The sequence below is a fragment of the Amborella trichopoda genome, chromosome 6, assembly GCF_054954075.1.
Source record: "Amborella trichopoda isolate Santa Cruz 75 chromosome 6, AtrichopodaSantaCruz75HAP2 v2.0, whole genome shotgun sequence".
NCBI lineage: Eukaryota > Viridiplantae > Streptophyta > Magnoliopsida > Amborellales > Amborellaceae > Amborella > Amborella trichopoda.
In genome coordinates, this window is record NC_142341.1 from 51,827,033 (window position 1) to 51,851,132 (window position 24,100).

The window sequence follows — 24,100 nt, forward strand, 5'->3', positions numbered from 1 at the left end:
ACTCGAATTTCTACACGCAAAAAGAGGTTAAAAAAAAAAAAAAAATCTATAGAGAGGGAGCCATTTCTAGAGAGAGATACGTTTCTAGAGAGAGAGAGAGAGACGATAAATACTGAAACAACAACCAGAGTTCAGTTTCCATATCCTCATCAATGTGTTTTGACCATCACTAAACATTATTTATATTATTATTCCTAACAACGACTACTACAAATTCAGGAGCAAGCCTCTCTCTCTCTCTCTTCCCACAAATGTCTGGTAAGCCCCTCTTCATTCCTCTGCTAACCCTAAACATCACTTATTCGAACTTCTCTCTCTAAAACCCCTCTCCCTCTCTCTCTAAAAAACCTCAAATTCTCTCTGTCTCTCACACCTTCATTCTGATGATATCGATTTTCCTCTTCGATCTTGTACAGGGACTTTCCGGATATTTGAAGCACAATTTACCAAGTTTTTAATCATCAAACCTTGCTCTTTTTTCTTTTTCTTTTCCCTTTTGATGTTCGCCGATTAAGGGATGATTTACTATTTAGATTTCGTTTGTCTCAAATAGTTTCTCTTAAGGAGATTATGCTGAAATATTTGAATATTTTTTTATTTTCTCAAAAGGAAATCTGTACATTTTATACGTGCAATTTCAGTATGGTTTCCGCAGTTTTTATGAGAGTTTTTTGTTTAGTTTTTCAGGTTTCTACTAATTTCCGTTCAGGATTTTCTTAGATGAAATTGTTGTTTTGTTTTTCTTTTTTTGAGGAAAAAAAAAGAAAAACACTTTTATTGAGTTGATTTGAATTGATGTAAAGCTTGACTCTTTATGCTTCAGAAAGAGGTTTTGGTGATGTCTTTTGATGGTGAAGAAAGTCCATGGATCTGCCTTCAACATTCACCTGCAAAGGTCAGTTTCCTCTAAACACTTACTCTTTTTTTTTTTAAGAATATATAAAAACACTGTTTTCTTTTGCACAATATAAGTGGGAAAAATCCATATATTATATGTTCATATCTTCGTTTTTGAAAATTACAGACTCTATTTATTTTGAAAACTTTCTATTTTTATTGTATGCTTCAATTTTTGTATATGTTCTGAAAAAAACGTATATAGTTCATTGGTTTGCACATAATTGTAGTGAAACTTTGAGGAGACAATTTCTTGTAGAATTTGAGAGAAGAGCAATGGAATATATTTTTGTTATTCGTGTTTTAATTTTCACATAAAAATATATAATCTCGTGTCACTTCACAGTGAAATTCATAAGGATTACTTCTGAAAAGAATTCACTAACCAGGCAGGTACTTTGTTGATGGTTCAAAGTAGTCTATAAGTAGAGTTGAGCCTGTATTCTGCTTAGTTTTTGTGAGCAAATTAACAATTTATTTGATTTTACTTTTATTGGTAGGATAGTGATTATCAATTCCACAGCTACTATATATTCTGCTTAGTTTTTGTGAGCAAATTAACACTTTATTTGATTTTACTTTTATTGGTATGAAGGCGATTATCAATTCCACAGCTACTATTAGGATCAATTCTGCATTTTGGCTATTCTTATAATTGAGCTTGTTTATCACCTTCATGTTAATAGATCTTAAGTTTTGTTGTCGCCCCATTTCTTTATTGTCTATACCTTCTTGTTGTCTGCATTCTATCCTGTGGCCTTCAGTCTGGTGGTGTGGCACCCAGTTTACATGAGGTTTGTGGGTTCAAAATTTTCACTCATTAAGGAAAAAACCTAGATATATACATATAGTGCTTGTGATTAAAAACCTAGATTTATACATGGAAAAAGTTTATATAAGGTTGCAACCTTATAATGTAGAGCTACAGATGCACCTCAAAAATCCATCGGAAAAGGTCGTTTTAATGTTGAAAAACCCTTTGATTGATCATCTCGACATCGAGATGTATGACCATGAAAAATAAAAAGATTTTAAGTCTCAGAAATAGTGCATTTTACAACATATGATCTACACCGTCCATTTTCAAGATTTTCATATGTTTATAGATCTACTTGTTTTTAACCATTTTTGAAATTTAAAATTTTATAATTAAATATAAAAATAGATTTTGAGATAATCCTAAGAACATTTTACATCAAAATTATATACCATGATAAAATTTGAAGGCGCACCTTACCAGTACAGCTTCGGATGCATCCGTATGCCAACTGCACCCTTTATACATATAGTGCTTGTGATTATTGTGGATAATTTCCATTGTTGTAAATCGATTAGTCGTTATGGGGCTATAGTGGCTTGACCTAGGCTATATTTGCTTGATTTGTCTCACTGATATCTTTTTGTAGGTGCAGGTTTTAACTGGTAATTGCAGTAGGATGCCACATGGCGACATCTATTATGTTCATATGCTTTCCATATGTGGATTTTGTCACTATGGGATTTATTTGTTCACTTATGCCTTTGTTCTCAATGGTGCAGGGCGGCAAAATGCTCAAGCCAGAGAAGTGGCAAGCAGCATTTGATAATGATGGAAAGCTTCTTGGTTTTCAAAAAGCTCTAAAGTTAATTGTTTTGGGGGTAAGTATATCCTTAGTGAGTTTATTTGTTTAAAAATTTGTTTTTCCTTTCTTGATGTGTTTTTTTACGATGAAGGTTGTCTTGGTTTCTTTCTTTTGAATGTTTTACATAATCGCCTAGTTTACCTTAGAATGCAATAATATTGCAACTTCTACTACTTGTATTAGAGGTATGTTCCATAGTTCAATAACAACTTGAAGTTTAATCATTTTATATTACAATTTAAGATAAATCAAAGTTCTCAGGTGAGTAAGCTACATTGGCTTGAACCAAATGATTTTAAAATGATCCAATGTGGATGTACTTTGTGAAATTTTGTGGTGATTGGAACATGATCCATTGCTAATTAGACACCAAGAGGGCCCCTAAGCAATACTCATTGGTTGTTGGACCTAGCGACATATGAAAGAGCGGGATAAAAAGGATGTTAGAACGTTTGTTAATTCATCATCATCATCATCATCATCATAGCATTTTCCCAATTAATTGGGGTCGGCTACACGAATCCTGGTCCACCATTTTACTCTATTAAAGGCCATACCCTCAGTGAGCCCATAAGTCCTTATATATTTTCAGACTACTTCCAACCATATATTTATTAAAATGGTCTAAGAAGGGTGATGACCTTAAACTTCCCTAAACCCATCCCATACTTGGGTAAAGGGGCTGTTGATTAGGTTTTAGAATTATTAGAAAAATAGGAGAGGTGGGATATTTAGTTATCATGTTTTCATTGCTATTGGAAATAGGTAAAATGTTTTCTATTTCCTTTTTCCTTCCTTTTTCTTTTTTCTTTTTTCTTTTCTAGGGTGGGATTTTAATTAGCAATCCCAATTATTATGGTTTATGTGAAGTCCAAGTACGGTTAGGTTTTACCCCTTTATGTTCATATATTTGCAAGTCTTTGACAATGAAATAAAAATACAGAAGAATGATTAGTTTGAAGACTCGAGTACTTTTGGGATGGGCTCTATTAGGTTTCTAGAACCATGTAGTTGTGGAAAGAATGACACCAATTATTAGGATCCCACTAGGATCATTTACTTAACCCGCTCGAAATGAAAGAAGTGAATGAATCATAATATGAGGGCGGGAAATAAAGCATAAAAGCATGCAAACCACATTAACCCACAATATATGTGTTTTTCCCCATAAGGCCTATATCCATGGGAATGCAAACTAGAATCCACTACACCGATGAGAGTTACATTAAATATTTTAGGACGTAAAATTACCTTTCTAACTCTCGACAATACCCTGTTGATCATCCCTTTAAACCATCTCTCTCGATCAGTAACAACCATCTTTCCCATTGAAACTCTTAACCTAAGAAGAGAACCTTGAGGAAAAACCAAGTCTCTCTATCACTAAAAGGGGGTACCACCCAAAATCTCTATGGTAACTTCGTATTTATAAGATACTAGCCTCGCTCATCATCGCATGGTCCTCTCTCTAGTAATCGCATTGATCCCTTTCTGGAGGCCTCACCTCTCTTTGCTGGAGGCCCTTGCATCTCTCTCAAGGAAGTCCAATTTCCCCATTTGCTGACCCAACTAGGTCACAAGAGTTATTTCTCTCTCATGCCATATATAGGAAATTTAACACCAAGAGTCCGCACCATCCTCTCTCTTTGTACCCAATTTCTATATTAGATTTCCAAGATTGATTATCTTGTTTATCTCATTTTCTTCTCTCTTCCCTTAAGGTAACACCCATGAGGAAATATGGGATTGATCCATCTTACCTCAATTGGATACAACTCACCTTGGTTGTCCAGGTCAATCCTATTCAACAAGGGACTTGTGGAGAGGTGGTTTCGGTGTCACTGACTTCCCTTTTAGGCTTTATGAGAGAGCATAATCTCTCTCTCTCTCTCTCTCTCTCTCTCTCTCTCTCTTTTCTATCGTCTTTTTTTTCTCTTTCTCCATTCTCTCGTTGCATAAGGTGTCATCATTGCTTCAGAAAAATCCATCGTTCCATCACAATGTCACGATAGCCCTCCCCTGTGATCGAAGATATGTCGTAACAAATCATGGAGATTGTAAACCAGCAAAACAAGGAGAACATTTAATTAAGTAGTGGGGAAATGTGTGGACATGAATCCTGGCATGGAGAGTCTGAGAGGGGGCTTTTGAATCCAAATCGATGAAATAAATCAGAAGCTGTGATGATCGGAAAATATTGGTCACGATAAGTGGGTCCTCATAATCCAATTGATTGGGCACCAACTCTCACCTAGAGATCAATCGATCTACACAACCGAATCTGGTGGCTGATCTAGTGCGTAATGGGCAGATTTTGAGGCAATCATCACAATATATGAAGCGTCATGATGACTAGGCATCAAAGTTGATTTCCTTGAGTTTCACGGTGAGTTCACATCCAATGTTTTATTGATTTGTTGAGTTTCATATAGAATGTTTTTGAATGGAGTGAATTCCTAGAGAAGCATAAAGTTGAACTTGTTGCAATCAAGCTTTGAGGGGATGTGGTTGCTTGGTGGAAAATGGGTAAGTGAAATTTTATATTTGGCGTAAGATGAAAAAAAAGAAGATAGAAACGTTCTTTCTTTGGATCATAAGCACATTTTCTCTAAAGACCTAAAAAATCTACAACAAAACGAAAAGAGTAGGACTGTACAAGGGAATTTTATAAGCTTGTGGCTTGGAACAATCTCCAAGAGACCGAAGGTCAAAAGGTTGCTTGTCTTGTTAATTGGCTCCAAATAGTCATTAAGGACCCGACATGGACCTTAAGACCTGCTTTTCAAATTGATCAAAGAATAAAGGCTAAACTACGATGGAGCACAAATATATCATTTCTTACATATTGAGAGTACCCAAATTTAATGAAGAAAAGAAAGAATAGGACCAAGTGGGTTCCTCCTAGGTTACTTGTTATGATGTAGCGAAACGGGCCACCGTACCTATGCTCGAAGATTAGGATGGAAGTTTGTCTGACTAAGAAAGTGATGGAGCTGCTTAAGAAGATGAATGCCCAGAAGTATATTTGCATTGACGATGAAGGGGACAATCTTCGATTCAAGTTTTCAAAGCTATATACTCGAGTTTGTGTTTCTTCCAACCCAGGGAATGACACAAGAAAATGGGGGATAAAAATAATAAGTCGGGATATTTTTCAATTAGGTTTTAGAATTGTTAGAAAATTTGTTACATGGAATACTTAATTAGGTTTTTCTTAGTTTCATTACTTTTTGCCCTTTGTAAAATGTTATCTGTTTGCTTTTCTTTTATTTTAAGGGAGGATTTTAATTAGAAACTCCAACTATTATGGGTCTACATGAGGTCCAAGTAGGTGTAGGGTTTGCCCCTTTTGTTTCATATATATGTAAGTTTTGACCATGAAATAAAGAAGAGTTTTTCATTTTGAGAGTTGTAGAGAGTGTTTTGGGATGAATTCCTTTGCAGGTACTAGTTTCTGCTTACTCATAAAAATAGAGAAGGGGTCTTTTCTAATGGAGAATTGCACGCATAGGTTGTTAATGTTGAAAAATTGACGTAAAGTGCAGATTTTAATTTTGATTTGTCACTTTTGACTTAATTTATGGGTTAAGCTCTTCATAGATGACATGACATGCTCTTGAGATTCTTGCCACAAACACTCATCCGTTAAAATAATAGCAAGCACGAACAGATGCGATAGGGAACATGATGCGTGCACACTGTATTTGGATGGAGCTCTTCTCCATATCTCTGTCTTCAACATATTGGTATTGTGCTCCTCAACATAAAAAACATGGATTTTCTTTCAGTAAAGAGAGGCAATTACTTGCTTAACTTCTGTCCATTTGTGCAGCAATTTTAGATTGTCTTAAGTGTCTAGTCATCCTGTAATGCAAAGTGTGCACTCTTTATACATGTTCTGATTCTTTTCGAGTCCATTAACTGAGTTTATCTTTTCCTTTTCCTTTGTACATATAGTACTCTTCTTTGTTTTCTAATCTTATTTTCATCTTGAGTATGAAAGATCCCAGTTTTATCTGTGTTCCTATACAGTACTGTTTATGTTTATTTGGATTCTAGATAGTACAAAAATGCATTTGTGGTATACAGGAAAGAAAAGAAAATATGCCAATTGTTTATGTTAAATTTATAAAAATAGCCATAAGAGATGAGCCATTTAACATTCTACCTATTTGCAACTATACCGACTCAAGATCATGTGTTTTTTTGTGGCTATTTTGAATTTAAATCAAAAGATATGGGTAAGGTTTAAATTATTCATCTCTCTGGGTAGCCTGATAATTTTCCCTTGATTTATTTCCTAACCTGCTGTTTATTTTGCCTTATATTTGTTATAGGGTGTTAATCCATCCATAAGAGCTGAAGTCTGGGAATTTCTTCTAGGTTGCTATGCATTGGGTAGCACTGCAGAATACCGCCAACATCTTAGAACGGTCCGAAGGTCAGCGCTTTCTTGGATATTCCTCTTAATCAGGTTACAACTTAAGTGATGCTATATGGGATCCTATTGTGTTTTCTTTTTGTGTGTGTGTGCATACGCGTGCGCGTTTGTGTTTGTTCAGCGACTGACTGAATTGGGAGGAGGGGGGGGGGGTGTGTGTGTGTGTGGTGTTTACGTGTTTGTGCGCGCAATGCATGTTTGTTCAGTGACTGACTGAAATGACTTGGCTAGTTTCTCCAAGTTGGAAAAGTTTTTTTTTAGTGGCTATATTGCATGTTATGGATCCCAGATACTTTGAAGAAACAACCTGAATAATTTCAATTTTTTAATTCTTGATTAATACATAAAATAAAAGAAACTCTGTAGATTCTGGAACAAATTTTTTTTTTTGAATATGATTCTGGAACAATTATTAATGATGTACCTTTGTATCTCAGTGTTGTAGTCCCTAAAATTCGTAACTCAGTCAAATCCCATTGGAGTTTGAATAACCAAGTTAATTGATGACCATAGATATAAGAAAGAAGCCAAGCCTGGTGTGAAAAATCAGTATCATGAGAATTCAAAATCTTTTTGTCTTTTTGGTGATTGATAGCTTGATGACCATAGATCTAAGAAAGAAGCCAAGCCTGGTGTGAAAAATCAGTATCATGAGAATTCAAAATCTTTCCGTATTTTTGGTGATTGATAGCTTGAAAGTTTGTTTCTATGGATGTCATTGGAGTGGTTCAAGTGTTGTTGTCCTTCTTAGGGGTCACCATATGATTGAGATTTACCCGTAGCAAACTTTTTGCTACCTACTTATTCTTAATAGTTGCTGAGTGGCTGCCATCACATTTTTTTTAATTGAATTGGATGGATTGATTTTTTGTGGATTAGACTTTTGTGTTGTTGTGGATGACAGAAACACTCTTTGCACTTAACATTCTTGAGAAACAGTAATATGATTCCTGTGGTAGATGCTGCAAATTTATCTGAAGAAAACTTTTGCTCTTCATACTGGACCAAGTTCCTTGTTGGCTGTTGCTCCCATGTTTTTGGTTCATTTGGAAATATTTGTGTGCCATGTTGTTTAAGAGCTTGCTTTAAGTTTTGGTGACTTGTTCAAGTCAACTTGAGTTGCAGGGTCACTGAGTTTTATTATGAGAAACTCGGTCTGGTAAGTTTTTCAGTATTGAAATTTAACACTAATATTAGAACATATAAGGGGACTTCGTTGCACTTATGCTTGACCCTAGTTGGACTTGGTCTCAAGTTCAAATCCTGTTACTGGCGTAAAGATGCCTTGAAAAAACTTGCCGAGCTTTTGGATTTTCATTATTGAAAAACTTAGGTGAGTTGACTTGGTTTTTCTGTAAATGAGTCAGAGACCAAGTGCAAGTTTTCAAACACTGGCGTAACCCATGCGATTATAGTTAAGATGATAAATGTAGATGTTTAGACAGATTGATTCACCGTTTATTTTTCAGTTGCTTCTACGCTACTTGAAAAAGAAGATGGTGATGGCTTTCGATGTTTGATGCATGTCATTTTCCTGGCCCCTGAAGAAGATACTATTGCAGGAAAAGGTACGAGGACTTAATAAAGCAGTGCCAAATGATGCATTCTAGTATTGGTACTGGTTCCCTTGCATTTGTTGTTGGTTCCAAAGTGATGGATGTAAGGACTCTCTCAAAGGATAATTCCAATGGAGAAGTGAATGTGGGCATCGAGGAAGTTTCTGAAGGCGCTCTGGGAACTGAGCGATTTTGTGAAATGAGCAGTGACCTTATTGGTGTATCATCTAATTGTGAAAGAAAAAGCTCGAGCAACACATCTGACCTGCTAAGTGTTAGACAAAGCATGGATATTGCAGAATGCAATTCTTCATTATTTGTATCATCTTCTAGCCCATGCCAGTGCTTCTCCTCAGAATTGGGAAGAGAAGCTTGTGGGTCACAATATTTAACAGAGAACTACTGTGATTTTCCTCCACTTCCTGTCACAAATTTGTTTGAAAAGAGTGACGATGCAGTTGTGGTGGACAAAGAAACAATACCCTCCCAAAGAATATCTGGTGTTGAGGATGAAGCTATGCGATGCTTTCAGATCAATAATAATGTTGAGTTAATATTGGAAACAAAGACCCTTCCCCATATTGATACTTCACATGCAAGTGCACATGAAATTGAAGACTCTAATACATCTTTTCAAGGGCGTGTATCAGGGTCAAATGAGTTGGAATCTCGAACAGGAAAGGTTGGCAGGTTGAGAATATCAGATCCATCACAAGCAATGATGGTGGATACCAGTGCTTCTTATGCAGTCCCTTCCAATGAAGACAGATCTGACAGAACTGCTGACTGGCTTTGGACACTCCACAAAATTGGTAGGACAGGTTTTTGATATCCACTTTTGTAAGTATTAAACTAAGAAACTAAGTATTAAACTAAGAAACTATCACTATAAACAGAAATAAACCACAACTATGCATGAATAATAACTAAGAAACCACGTCTATACATCTCTGTGTGCATAGATGCATAGTCCCACTTACACCACTCTAGTAATTTGTAAATTATAGTGAGGAGAGTGTAGATGCACGCACAGATACCTGTTCTGATGTACCTTTTCACTCAGCAATATGTTGATGAGGATGGTACTGTGATCCAATGGACCATGGAAACCATCACTCTATTGGGTCTTTACCATCCAATGGACACTGTTGGAGGGGGATTGTGCCTGGCATTGGTCATATCTCTTGTTCTGGCACGTCCCTTGCGTTCAGTGTTAGCACCCATTTCATTGGAGATGATGATCTCAATGGACAAAGATTAGCACAGGCCATTGAACTAAAGTGTGCTTTTGAAATGTGTATATTTCTTCTGTTGAGAATCTTGTAGTGTTGTACTGTGGTATCGAAAATGTGATTAATTTGGAGTTATGCTGCACTTTTTTGATCCATCATTTCAGTGGTCGATGTCGTGAGGACAGACAGTCATCTTGACTTTTATGAGGATTCAAGAAACGTTGCTCGTATGTCAGACATTCTTGCTGTATATGCATGGGTTGATCCAGCTACTGGCTACTGCCAAGGTCACTCAAGATCTTTTAGTTCTCATATATTATGTTTTATTGGAAGAAGTCATTTCTGGATTCTATTTTTTCATGGCAAGATGTTGCACCTTTTTTAAATTTGGCTTTATATAATCATCTTGCACATGAGGGTCACAATTTGTTGATTGAAATGCATTATCAGGTATGAGTGATTTGCTGTCTCCCTTTGTTGTTCTCTATGAGGATAATGCAGATGCATTTTGGTGCTTTGAGATGCTTCTTCGCAGAATGGTACACGTCGCCACTTACATTGCAAACATGGCCTGTTAAGTCTTTATATTTTTTCTCATGGGAAATTATAGCATAATTCAATGATGTATCATAGACAATACTCCAAACTGGTGTGTACCATAGTTACCAAATTGCCGATAAATCTGCAATTTTTTTAAAAAATCGGTGACTTTATTGGAACCGTTTAAAACTGCGACTTTTTGAAAGGTTGGCAAAAAATCGTGATTTTTTGATAAAAATGTTTAAAACACAAATTTTTCATAAAACCATTTAAATAAGACCAAAAAATCGTATTTTTTTTTACCTGTAATTTTTTTTTTTTCTGTTCGATTGCTCTTCCTCTCTCTCTCTCTAAAAATCAGCATCCCCAAGCAAAAAATCAGCATCCCAAATCTTACCCAAGCCCCAAAGATACCTTTTGCCATCTCTGCACTTGTTGCTTGCTGAAATCCCACTTAGAATTGTGTTGCCCTAGTTGCTTCGAAGTTTACACTGAGGAGGCACCATTAATTGATGGCGTTAAGTGCTCAAAGTGTCTCAGTTTCACATTCGACTTGTGTTTTTCCTGAATGTTTGCCTGCTTATGCCTGCGCTCACTGCACAAACCCTAACTTTCCTTTCACAAATAATGGTGATTCTAATAAGAAAGGGTGGGGAATTGATAGGAACTTGTGTTCTATAACCTCTAATTCTAGACCAGTCATGAATCTCTCAACTGCAAAGGCTATTGTGGCAGCCGCTCAAGTTTCTTCTCTCTCTATGAATAGATTTGCAATGACTGCTAGGGGTGAAGCTGATTGAAGAGCCAGGGATTCTTCGATTGCAAAAAGAAGGGAAAGAGATACTCTTGTAAAATCCCTTCAATTCAGAGCACCGAAACAGAGAACTCAAACCCCTTTTCTCTCTCTGGAAACATCCTTTTGAAACAGAGAACTCGAACCCCAATGTGTGTTTAACTAGCACTGTTTTCAATTAAAGAAGGAAAAAGTTTATATAGAGCCGAGGCTCTAAATAATCAAATTAGAGCCCACCTCAAAAATTTCACTAGAAGAGGTTGTTTTGATGCCCAGATATCCACAAATTGGTCATCTCGACATCAAGATGCATGGACATGAAAAAAAAATGGATTTCAAGTTTTGGAAATTATGCATCTTGTAATGCATTTTTTGACCGTCAATTTTCAAGATTTTCAAGTTTTCATAGATCTACTCAATCCACACTATTTTTAAAGCTTTAAAATTGATAATTAAAGATAAAAGTATATTTTAAGGCAATCACAAAGATTTTCAGTATTGCTATCATATTTCTTGACACTATTTGAAGATGTGTTGTGCTTTGATTGTTTAGAGCCTCGGCTCTATACAAACTACACCGATTAAAAAATTGCATATAAACTTTTAACCATTAGTTATGAGTGACCATAGTCACCCTACCATAGTTAAAGCATTTTAATGGGGAAAAAAATTAGTTTATTTTTTTTAGTACCTACTACGTAGGTGTGATGTTTGTTAAAGTCTTTAATGAGTAAATTTATATGGATGGATTAGTTATTGATGGCTTTGACATAATTTTTATTTTTTAGAAATTCAAAATTTCTAATATTTTAAAATTATTCGATTTTTTGATTCCGATTTTTTGAGCCTAGTCCGATATATTTGCGATATCTTTACATGAAGTATTTTTGCCGATCCATATTTTTTGCCCGATTTTTTCATCCAACTTTTTAAAATAAAAATGATTTTTTTCCGATTTTATGGTGAGCCGATTTATTGATAGTCCCCGACTTGCTAACTACGGTGTGTACTAGTCATTCGGTGGATGGTGGAGATTTTTGGGGGCAAATGGTGGGTGGGAGTCCCCATGGAGTACTCTAGTTCGTTGGGTTATGTTATACTTCACCTTTATCTTATTCTTACAATTATCTCCTATTTGATTATATGTGCGATACTTCAAGGTTATATCTTCTTTTTCCACTGAGTTTAATGTCATATCTTATGCAGCGACAAAATTTCCAGATGGAAGGACCTACACGAGTGATGAATCAATTGCAAGCATTGAAGCGAATATTGGAACTGACTGATGTTGAAATATTCACTCACTTATCTATGATAAGTGCTGATAGCCTTCTTTTTGCTTTTCGAATGCTGCTTGTACTTTTTCGTCGGGAGTTGTCCTTCGATGAAGCCCTTTGTATGTGGGAGGTCAGTCCTCTTCCCTTAAGATATGATGATATAGAAGTATATCTCTTTGTGGTAAGATGTTTGGGACTAATGGCTAAATGTATTTTTGGAGATCTTGGAAAGTTAAGGTCAAATGATAATGGGCTTTGCAGTACATCTACCATCTAGGCATTCCCATCTATTAATGGAATGTTTTGTTGGTCTTTTCTTGGTCCTGCAAACTCTAGTTCTGCTTTTGGGGAATCTGAATTGAACTATAGAATGGGGTGGGAATAATTCCTGTGGAATAATTAAAAATCAAAAGGAAAAACCAGTTCCTGTGGGACCACGGAACTCTTAAGGTATTTATGTAGATCATGCTTTTGAAAACTAGAAATGAGTTGACTTGATTTGTTTCATCATCATCATCATCATCATCATAGGCTTGTCCAAAGTATTTGGGGTCGGCTGCACGAATCTTGGTGCGCTATTCTGCATAATCCAGCGTTAAACACTCAGCGAGGCCAAGTCCTTATATCTTTTCTCACTACTTTCAACCATGTCCTTTTGGGCCTACCTCTTTCCCTTTTTGAGCTTGCCACTTGAACCAACTCGCACCTCTTAATGAGTTTATTGATTTGTCTATGAAAGATAAGAAAATGAGAACTTAACTTGATGGTCAGTGAAGCTCAAAGGCAACAAAGTGGCTATTTTTCCTTTCAATATGTAGGTGAGAATCGTGGTTATTATTATTTATTATTTACTTTTTGACTAGTTTTTAGAACTAGATTTTTTTTCACGTCTTGGCTACCAACACGTCTCTAAAGAACTTTATTAGAGACGGATCAAATATTTGGGACTCCAGAATCCTATGCTCCTGTTGTAGTTCTATTGCACCTATTGTACACACATCTCTTGTCTGATGAGGACAAAAGTTAAACATAAATGAGCCACCACAGTATGGCAGTCGATCCTCCTTTTTGAGGGTTACGGAGTCCATGTGTCCTTGGAGTATTACAGTTGGTTTAGAGGAGTTTCTCGAGGTTGCTAGCTCTATGAAGATATCCATGCACATGCCAGAAGGAGATTATGAGATCAGGCTTTGATTATGTGGAACTCTTTAACCTATGCAATTTACCACTTCTGACATTTCTAATGTTCTGTAATGTAGTTATTTTAAGAAGAAAATACAGATGCTTGAAGTAAATATGCCAAGGACTCTGCAGGAGCCTTCCCCTGTGATCATTGTGGCAATTGCTTGACTTTCAATATTTCTAAATTCCAGTTCCAGCCCTTTAGTGTGCTTAATTAATGTCTTCGGTGGTTCTTATATTTTAAAAGTTACTACATGTTTCTGTCATCATGTCCTCTCTCTCTAACAATTGCTTTCTCTGATTACTGCGTGCATTTTTCTTAAAATTCAGTGACCTTGCTTCTAAGTCATGTATTCTCTTTTAGATGATGTGGGCTGCCGACTATGATGAAGTTGTGGTTCGGGAATTGGAGAATAATTGCCTGGAACCATTATTTGTACATATTCCAGAGGTTTCTCAGCCTGAAAACAGGGGAGAAAATGATAGAGATGGTGTCCAACAATCAAATGAAGCCCATACGGAGCATCTGGATATTGTAAAACCTGAAACCCATCATAATGGACTGCGGTCACTTTCAAGAAGACCATTTTGTGGATTGACAGCCCGTAACTTATGGACAAGACATGATCATGTGCAGCGTTGTTCAATAAGCTCAGCTGCTGCAAAAAATGGGGATAATGAACTCTCTGTTTTCTGTGTAGCTGCAATTCTTATAATTAACCGCCCAAAAATCCTCAAAGGGACTCAATCAATGGATGATTTGATAAAGGTCAGTTTGTTTTCTCCGTATTATAAGTTTATTGCTCGCTGAGTCATTTATAATTATCAAAGTGCCATGGCCTTGTAGCTGAAATTTTACTTTGTAGAACTATGTTATCTAAATTATTTGGTATTAATTTGCTGATCTAGGTTAATGTTGCAATGTGTAATTTGGAATAACATTCTTATTTGAAGTTTTTGAGTGGCTCTAATTTTCGTAATTTACAATTTTGTGTTTAGTCTGGTGAATACGCTCTGTAGCCTGTCTTAGTAAGAGGTCTTCTTTATCCTGGTGAACTCTTTGTAGCCTGTCTTAGTTAAAAGGTCTTCTTTATCTTTTCTTTTCGGGATAAAGTTTTGAGCTCCTCTAGTGATTTCTTAGTAACAATTTTATGTGAACAAGCTGTATTAGTTTTTCTGCAGGTTAAAATAAATGAGAGCCTCTAATTGAAATTAAGACACAACGCTTTATCTAAAGACATTCTAACCATTCTTCCTGAACCTCTTACAGATGTTTAATGATAACAAGCTTGAAATCAGTGTAAAAAGATGCATAAAGAAGGCCATCAAAATCCGGAAGAAGTATTTCCACAAGGTCCTTTGCCTGGTGGATTTATGTTTGTAATTTTTTACTGTGAATTTACTTTTTTGTAGGGAAAGGATACTACAGTCCAATGGACTATGGAAAAAGCACAGTCCACTTGGTGGTCTTACTGTCTGTTGAAGTGTTGATGGTGATAGCGAGAGGGGGACCCACCATTCGGGTTACGTCATGTTCGGGTGGATCCCCCGCTCTCCACTACATTTAATCACTTCAATGGAGAGTGATGGCCCAATGATCTATGTCTATTCAACTCTATTTGTTCAGAGAAGACTTCTTCTTTGTATGCTTCTATTTTTGTTTCTGACCAGTGGTTTTGTATTCTGCTTGCCCCAGCTAATAAAACATGCTTCCTCAGGGAGTGTGCAGCTATAACATTCCATGCCAAAAGAGCATTCTCCATTTTCAGACCAATGTCAGGAGAGAGAAGGCACTCATTTCCATGAATATGGCACTGTTAATTGCCACCAATAACCAGAGCTTTCGGGGTTGATATGTTTAATCTCATTTCTAACTTTTACTTTGAGGGAGATGAACCGGATGCCATGCCTTAAGGAAAGGCGATTATTTATCCCATAAACTTTTCCGTGCATTCGTGCAGGTAAATTTCTTCCTATTGGAGATTTCTTTTTCCTTTTTCTGTAGTTCTTACCTAAGGCTTTGTTTTATGGGTGCGGTTTGTATAGAGCCTAGGCTCCAAACAATCAAATTAGAGCCTACCTGCAAACAGTGACAAGAAATGGGGTTTCAACACTAGAAATCTTTGTGACAGCCTTAAAATGCATTGTTATCTTTATTTATAAAGTTTAAAGCTTCAAAAATAGTGTAGATGGACAGATCTATGAAAACTTAAAATCTTGAAAATTGACGGTCCAAAAATGCATTACAAAATACACCATTTCCAAAACTTGAAATCCATTTTTTTCTCATGTCCATGCATCTTGATGTTGAGATGATCAATTTGAGGATATTTGGGCATCAAAATCTCTTCTAGTGAAATTTTGAGGTAGGCTCTAATTTGATTGTTTAGAGCCTCGGCTCTATATAAACTTTTCCCTTGTTTTATATTGTCTGTAAGCTTCGCTGAGTTGGAAGCCGTGGAAAAAACTCTTTTGCTTAAATTGGTTAAATATGTCTGAATTTGGCAATCACAATTCATGTCTGAATTTAACAATCACAATTCACAACATTAGCAATTCCACTAAATAAAGGCCTTTGCAACTTTTTGTAAGTGGTTTATGCGTCTGTAAGTTTGGCTTTGTAAGCCATGGAAAAAATCCTTTTGCTTAAATTGGTTAAATATGTCTAAATTTAACAATCACAATTCATATGTCGGAATTTAACAATCAGAATTCACAACATTAACAATTCCACTAAATAAAGACCTCTGCAACTTTTTGTAAGTGGTGAAAATACTGGATTTTTTTGTAAATGGTCAAGTTGCGTCCTTAAGTTATGGTGTCCTAAGACGTTAAATTGATTCTCTTTAAAATTCAGTAGAGGGGATGGAAGGTCTACTTTGATTATCTTGTGAATTGACATTGACTGTTTACTTCCATGAAGTTACAAATTTGGCACACATAATTCAACATGATAAACTTACCTAAGTTCACCAAAATAACTTATTATATTTAATTGAAGGTGTTATTATCCTTCTAAAAGATGAGGGGTTTGTGAATTAAATTGTGCCAATGAAGTTGCTTCAGTTAGTTGCAAATTTACTTTCTTGTATTTATTTAAGTTCAACATTTGCAGGTATTGGCTCTTTGTTTTACACGGCCAAGACAAGAAGATTTCGAGCTTTGATTGGGCTTGTTCAAAGTTTTATGAAGAAACAAGCATCATTATGGAGTCTAGGCCTATCTCCCAATAGTGTTCTTATTCATTAAGCAGGTCAAACACAAGCCTAAAGATTCTTGCCTTCCCTTTTGCATTTTGCATTATAGATTTACATTTTGTGCGTTGGCTTAAACTGGCAGGCTCTCTTTGATTATACTGTAAGAGTTTTGCTTGGGCTGGTTCTTGTCAAATGTTTAGTCAGAGATTATTTAACATGAGAAATATTCAAGAGAATTACGTATCATTGAAAAGAAAAGAAAAAGAAAGTTGAAGGAAAAATTAGGAATAGGCCATGAGCATTGTTCCCATTTGACTTGCAATTGTAATAAGATGCAGTCTATTGTGGGCCTTTTTTTTTTCACTGACTAAATTTCCTTTAATACTTCATTTTTTACTTCTGTCATTTACTTTTTAGTAGTATTAACTGCATTTGTTTAAGTATTTTCGTTCTTATGACATGTTTCTTTCTGATTATATTGAAAAGAATCAACGCCTTCTCATTTCAGTATGATGAGTATTTATCAGTGACTAGAAACTCCTATTTCAGATTTGCATTATATTGGAGTTGGGAACGTTTTTAGTTTATATGAGAGAGAGAGAGAGAGAGAGAGAGAGAGAGAGAGAGACCTCTCCCTCGTTCATTGAGAGAGAGAGAGAGAGAGAGAGAGAGAGAGAGAGACCTCTCCCTCGTTCATTGAAAAACTACCTGTGGATTGGTCATCCTTTTCCGAAAGCCTTCTCGGACCCCACAAAAAACATACTAGGAGGATTTGTGGGCCTTGAATTTTCTGCAAAAGTATTTTGATTTACCTTCTCATCAATTTGGGGTAAAAGAAAGAAATAAAAAAAAAAAGAATTTGATCCCTTAAAAATGTTGAGCTTATCATCCATTTAGTAGATGGTCTAAAGTCGCAGCTAGAGTGGGATCACCATCCAAACAAATTGTATGGTCTTTTCTGGGTCCGCTAAAGCTGTCCCTAGAAAGTTTCCCCTACCCTTTGACAAGCCAAATAAACAGTAATAGAAAGACTATTTTTATTGATCAAGTTCACACTTGAGCTCATTTGGCTCCATCCTATTCACTTAAACTTGCAACCTTCTCTCGAGGAACTTATTATCACAATTCCATCACTTATTATGAAAGAACAAACAATTCAAACATATACTATTTATAGAAATTCTTCAACCCCAGTCTTGAAATCAAGCAGGCAAGCAAGCTTAGGTGCAATGCTGAATTCAAGGGTGACTCTTATTTTAGATTTGGATTATCCTTGTTTGTAAACCTGCAATTTCGTCTGATTTCTCCCTGTCATGACTCCAAGATTGCCCATTCTACTTATTGCTAATGCAAACATTCGGCGGAAATACTCGAAATCTCCAGCAAATTCATCCGAAATATCAGCAGTGTCATTTCCATAGCTAAGGTCTTGGTCTATTCCGAGCACCGCTTTTTTGTCGAGAATTCGCTTATAGTAGGAATTGCTAAACTTGTACCCATCTCCCGAGTCGGGGTTCAAGAAGACCATCGGATCGCTTATACCTTTTGCTGGCTTGCATTGCTTTTGAAGATCAGAGAGGAGAGAGGGGCTCAAGTCTGGGTCGGGTTCTCCATTGCCGGAAAAATTGTAGAGGCGGTCATGGATGTAGCGGCAATGTGTCCTGCCAAATGAGTGAGCTCCCGAAGATGAAAAATAAGAGATATGGTAAGGGTGCATATTCAGCAGTGGCGATGATTTGTCGATTTCAATTAATTGGAAAAAAGCTAAAATGATGATGATGATGATTCAATAGTAGCGACGATTCAAGGCACATGATCGAACCCCTCAAAATATAGTCCATACATATATTTTTATCAAAATCACTCTTATATAATCATCATCATGTGAGTCTTATCCCAACTATTTGGGACTTTAATGAGTTTTATATCATCTTTAGTAACACTTGAGATCAACTCTATTAGAAAATGATTAAGAGCTAAAGATGCTTCATACAGAAAAATGCTTCAAATAAATTCCCCCCAATGACCGACTCTTAATTATTTTCCAATTTAATTTGAAATACTATTTGAAAGATGGCTAACATGTCGGCATTTTAGTTTTGGGTGCTGTTTGTATAGAGCCGAGGCTCTAAACAATCAAATTAAATCGCACCTTTAAATAGTATCAAGAAATGTGGTTTCAATACTGAAAATCTTTGTGATAGATTGAGTAGAAATCTTTAGAAATACTGGAAATCTTTGTGATATTTTCATCTTTAATTATAAAATTTAAAGTTTATGAAAACTTGAGTAGATTTATGAAAACTTGAAAAATCTTGTAAAGTGACGGTCCAAAAATACGTTACAAGATACATTATTTCCAAAACTTGAAATCCATTTTTTTCGTATGTCCATGTATCTTGATATTGAGATGATCAATTTAAGGATATCTGGGCATCAAAACAACAACTTCTAGTGAATTTTTTGAGGTAGGCTCTAATTTGATTGTTTAGAACCTCGGCTTATGTAAACTTTTTCCTTTTGTTTTAGAAGTTTAAATCGTTTTTCACATTTCCCTTTGTTGGGTTTATTAACGAGGTGCCACAAAAGTTATATGGAAAACTTTCGGATCAAAGTTTTCATTTGGCTACTTTTCTTTGGGCTAGACCCACCGAATAAGACAATGGGGCTTCCTAGACCGTACAATCTTTTTCCTAATAAACAATGCTTAAAAAGTCTGAAACTCACCAGTGTCCCAAGCCTGAGTCGCGAGTTACCGAATTCCTGATCCCATTGGGACGAGTCCCAAGTTGAAACCGTGTGGGAAAGGGCCCGGGGTCTCAGCAGTATCACCCACACACTTCATTCCCACACTATTAACACCTTGAAAAATTATCTCCTAAACTATTTGTAAAAATGAGCAGGGTCCGTCTTTTATATGGAATTATCAAAAATAAAATAAAATTAAAATTACAAGTTTTTAACTAGAAAATTAAGTCTAGGGGGAGTCTTGGGCGAGTCCCGAGGTTTGGTCTACAGGCTTGCAAGGGCACTGACCAGAGCCAAATTGGGCGAGCCCAAACCCGAGTCTCATATTTTTACAGCATGGATAGTAAACAAGAATCTCTCTTTTGTAATAATCATTAATGGTGAGACTTTTCACTCGTTATAATCATTAATCATTCTAGAGGTGCAATCTAGAATGTGTATCTATTGCTTTTGTATAGGGTTGGCAGTGGACTAGGCTGCCCCGGCCCGGTCTTAAGGCCTGAGCTACAAAATGTGGCCTGAGAACTGAGATAGGGTTGTAACGGGCTAGCTCTGGGCTAGAACCATGATAGGCCCAGCCTGGTAAGGACAAGGCTCGAGCACTTCGATCTTGTTCTGGCTAGGGCAGACCCTCTAGTGCCGGTTTTGGCCCAGCCTAGGCCTTGTCAGCCCAATTTTTAAGAGAGAGAGAGAGAGATTTTTTGCTTTTGAAGTAATCGAGGCCTGGCTGCCAGGTGATGGAAGGGGAAGGAAGATCCACTGATTTGGCTGAGGAGGTGAACCCATCTCTCCTCCCTGCAAGTACTGGATATGCTGGTGCTCCTGCCTAAAATACCAAAAATCACACCACCCACTGTCATGTTAGAGAGAGAAAGAGACAAAATACTATAACCAATGGGCTATTAAACTGTATATTTAATACAAAAATTGGGACAAAAATATGAGTCACCAAGAAATATGTAAATTAAATAATCCTAAATACTTCGGATTTGCCCAAGAAAAATAGAATGAAAAAATTGGATAAAGATGACATATGATAAAATTATGATTTGCAGATATTTTAAAGATAGATTAAATTTATTAATCAATAATTATACGTCTTTGATATCATTTAGGGTCCTACTTGGCAAATTTCTCGTTTAAATTGTTCTAATATAACAACTATGCTTCTCCACCATTATGACACAAAACATTCAAAATTTTTATTGGGAGCGTATGAGTAAACAATAACAATGATACTAAACATAACAATTATTACATTAACAGATAAAAACATTGTAACCCAAGGTATAGGATTGTTGTCAGGACAAAAAAAAAAAAAAAAAGACCCTTAGTATAGGACTCTGATCAACAAAAAAAACTAAAACCCATTAAATGTGAAACAATGGTTAGTCTAAATGGTTTTGTTGTATGCATCAATGAAATAATAAAAAATTAAAAAAAGTAAATTAATTAGACTTTTGCATGTAGAGAGCAACTAACAAACAACTGACCTTTAGTAAACATTATGTGTATGCAAACTCAAATCCAAACATCGAATGTCACCCTTTAATCCCTGTTGCCTAAATCCTTAGTTTTAATTAACCATCTCTCTCTCTCGCTTTGTAATGGAGCTCTTAGTTGAGAGAAAAGACGATTTTTCATTAGCTTATACTTCCTTTAACTCTACCTATTATTTTGAGATATATATTTGTTTTGAGGGAATATATTTTTTAAGGATTTATGGGTGTTGTATTTTTTTTAATATAATTTTTTTTTAATATAATTTTTCGATAAACTAGTTGTTTTTTTAAGGAAAAAAAGTTTATATAAGGATGCTACCTTATAATGTAGAACCACGGATGCCCTCAAAAATCCATAAGAAAAAGGTAGTTTTAATGTTGAAAAACCCTTTGATTAATCATCTCGACATCGAGATGTATGACTATGAAAAATAAAAACATTTTAAGTCTAAAAAATAGTTCATTTTACAACATATTATCTACACCGTCCATTTTCAAGATTTTCATATGTTTATTGATCTATTTGATTTTAACAATTTTTTAAATTTAAAATTGTATAATTAGATATAAAAATAGATTTTGAGATAATCCTAAAAACATTTTACATCAAAAATTATATACCATGATAAAATTTGAAGGTGCACCTTATTTCTAAAATATGGATGCATGCAAACTGCACCCTTTTTTTAAAGGAAAAAGTTTGTATGCAACCTCAAAATGTACAATTGAGGTGCACTTCATAAATACATGGGAAAATGCCGTTTTGATGTTAGAAAACCTCTAATTGATGATCTCGACATCAATATATATAAATATGGAAACAAAAAGGTTTTTCAAGTTCCAAAATTAGTGCATCTTGTAATACATTTTCTGGACCATCATTTTCAAAAATTTCATATGTTTATAGATCTATTTAATTTGAAGCATTTTTAGAGTTTTAAGATTTTATAACTAGATATGAAAATAGATTCTCAAGCCCTGCAAAGAATTTTTGTCACGATAAATATATCTATATTAAAATTTGGGGTGTGTCTTACTTTGATTGTTTAAGGATGCAAACTTATACAAACAAAATTTTTTAAAATTATTTTTATTTAAGTATGGATGGATTTTCCATAAGGCGATAAAAAAATAAAGCCTCATCTCAAAACCTTGTCTGAAAAATACTTTGGGCATAGGAAATCTCTATGATGGCTCTAAAATTAATGTCCATCAATGATTGTGAATTTGTAGCTAAAAAAAAGGTACAAATCTTGCCGATTTGTGAACACTTGAAAAATAATGGTTTATATAATTTGTTACAATATACACAATTGTCATGTCTAGACTTCTTAATCTTTTTCATAGCATAATGTTCAAGGTCGAATGAAGTGGCTAACAATAAGATGAGGGAAATTAAACTTAGTTGGGCTGGTCATATACAACATAAGGTTGATACAACACCAATTAGGAGGGATGAATTAGTTCAAATGAGAGGCTTTAAAAGTGCAAAAGCTAGGCCCATAGGGATATAGATAGAAGTAGTGAAAAGAAATGTTATGACTTATGGTTTGATAGAGGAAATGACATTTGATAGAGAACAATGATGCACTAGAATCCATGTAATCGACCCCAAATAGTTGAGATATGGTTCGAATGATGATGATGAATGTTCAAGGTCGAGATGTCGATTTGAAGGTTTTTTTATGTCGAAATTACAATTTCCAGGTTTTGAGGTGAAGCATGATTTTTTCTCCCATTAGCCTAAACTTTATTTTAACCTTTTCTATTGGAGCCGCATATCTTTCACTTACCTATTTATATCTAATAAATCTTTCACTTATCCATTTATATCTACTCTCACTAGTGTTGGGATCACTACTTCTAATCTTGTTATGGGGATTAGTGTTCCATGTCGGGCGGACTTGGCAACTGCCCAACCCCTGATATACTATCAAAATAAGGAAAAAAAAGAAAGATTGAGGTTTATAAATAGAAAAGATTGTGAAATGGAGATGGATTGGCTGGAGCCAACTATGAATTAATTCCCAAGTTACAATAAGTACCCATGGTCTTAACAATGCTCCTACTCCCATGGGATTATAATGTTTATCTACTCCCTCAGGCAAAACCTTAAGATTCTCTTTTAGATCCCAATTTTTGGGGATGTAATAAGGAGAACCCGTGGACCAACCTCAAAGAACAGAAAGAAAAAAAAAAAAAAAAGCCCTCAATCTCTATGTGCTTAGTTTTGGAGCAAAATATCTAGATTTCAATAACTTAAAATCCAAAATTTGTTATTTGAAAATAATCATCTAGTGATAACCAAAATAACCCTTGAAGTAGCTATTTTGCATGAGGGAGTTGTCGCACAATATACTCCTCCGGGATTATGCTATACATGCTCTTTAATAACATTTGATATTAGGGTACCAAGCCATTTCCCAAGTTAATTTATTTTAAGTTTCTTCCTTTCAAAAGTGAAAGTACACCAGTGGGGTTTCCATGAAATTTCAGATGTGTGTAGCTTAGGTTGCCACCTTGGGAAATTCAAAGTTATTTTTAGTCTATGGAATGGGAACTTGTGGCATGTACCTTACGGAATCGGGTAGGGTCAAATGGGTGGGTCTAAGCTATTTACCTGCTAAGTGCACCTGGCGGGTCAGGTCCTTGTTCATGTAGTATAGATCTTAACAGATTTGGGTCTAACCTGGACCTACCCAAGTTGAGTCAGGGTCACTAGATGGACATGATCATTATTTATAACTTACAAAATTTCATGGGGGTGTAAACAATAGAAAAACGCATATCTACATACACATGGCCCATGGTCCTTGATATGTTTATTTTAGAAGTTCGAGGTGGTGACTTAGTTTGGGTCTAGCGTATTTCATTTCTCGCAAGTTTGTTTGGTTTTGGTATATGGGCTTTGGAAAAAGTTTATACTAGGTTGCAACTTTATATTGTAGAAGTAAGATGCATCTCAAAAATCTTGTAAAAAAGAACATTTGGAAGTTAGAAAACATTCTAATTAACCTTGACCTCGAGATGTATGAATATAAAGAGAAATAAAATTTCAAGTTAAAAAAAGTGTATCTTGAACAAATTATTTGGACCGTATCTTTTCAAGAGTT

The 24,100-nt window shown here is 35.5% G+C and overlaps 1 protein-coding gene and 1 non-coding gene across 20 annotated transcripts; one reads left to right on the forward strand and one right to left on the reverse strand.

Annotated features, from left to right (window-relative positions):
- LOC18448643 (rab GTPase-activating protein 22) lies at positions 1 to 17,088 on the forward strand. 19 transcript variants are annotated; one of them, XM_088869263.1, is made up of 12 exons: positions 1 to 258; positions 824 to 895; positions 2,437 to 2,535; positions 6,857 to 6,993; positions 8,523 to 9,356; positions 9,913 to 10,035; positions 10,199 to 10,287; positions 12,288 to 12,488; positions 13,905 to 14,309; positions 14,811 to 14,894; positions 15,237 to 15,501; positions 16,656 to 17,088. In XM_088869263.1, the coding sequence occupies exons 2-5, from the start codon at positions 839 to 841 to the stop codon at positions 9,343 to 9,345; spliced, it is 1,116 nt and encodes a 371-aa protein (XP_088725389.1). In that variant the 5' UTR covers positions 1 to 258; positions 824 to 838; the 3' UTR covers positions 9,346 to 9,356; positions 9,913 to 10,035; positions 10,199 to 10,287; positions 12,288 to 12,488; positions 13,905 to 14,309; positions 14,811 to 14,894; positions 15,237 to 15,501; positions 16,656 to 17,088. The 19 variants fall into 19 exon arrangements, with proteins under 19 accessions (XP_088725389.1, XP_020531938.1, XP_020531936.1 ...); XM_020676279.2 differs by having other exon boundaries at positions 8,523 to 9,328; XM_020676277.2 differs by having other exon boundaries at positions 8,523 to 9,328; positions 15,259 to 15,501.
- Positions 17,089 to 17,988: 900 nt separating this feature from the next.
- Positions 17,989 to 20,761, reverse strand: LOC18448642 (putative peroxidase 26). The gene is made up of 3 exons (XR_016058588.1): positions 20,744 to 20,761; positions 20,147 to 20,311; positions 17,989 to 18,508 (listed from the first exon to the last, which is right to left on the reverse strand). It is a non-coding gene; the product is annotated as a putative peroxidase 26 (transcript).
- Positions 20,762 to 24,100: the final 3,339 nt, after the last annotated feature.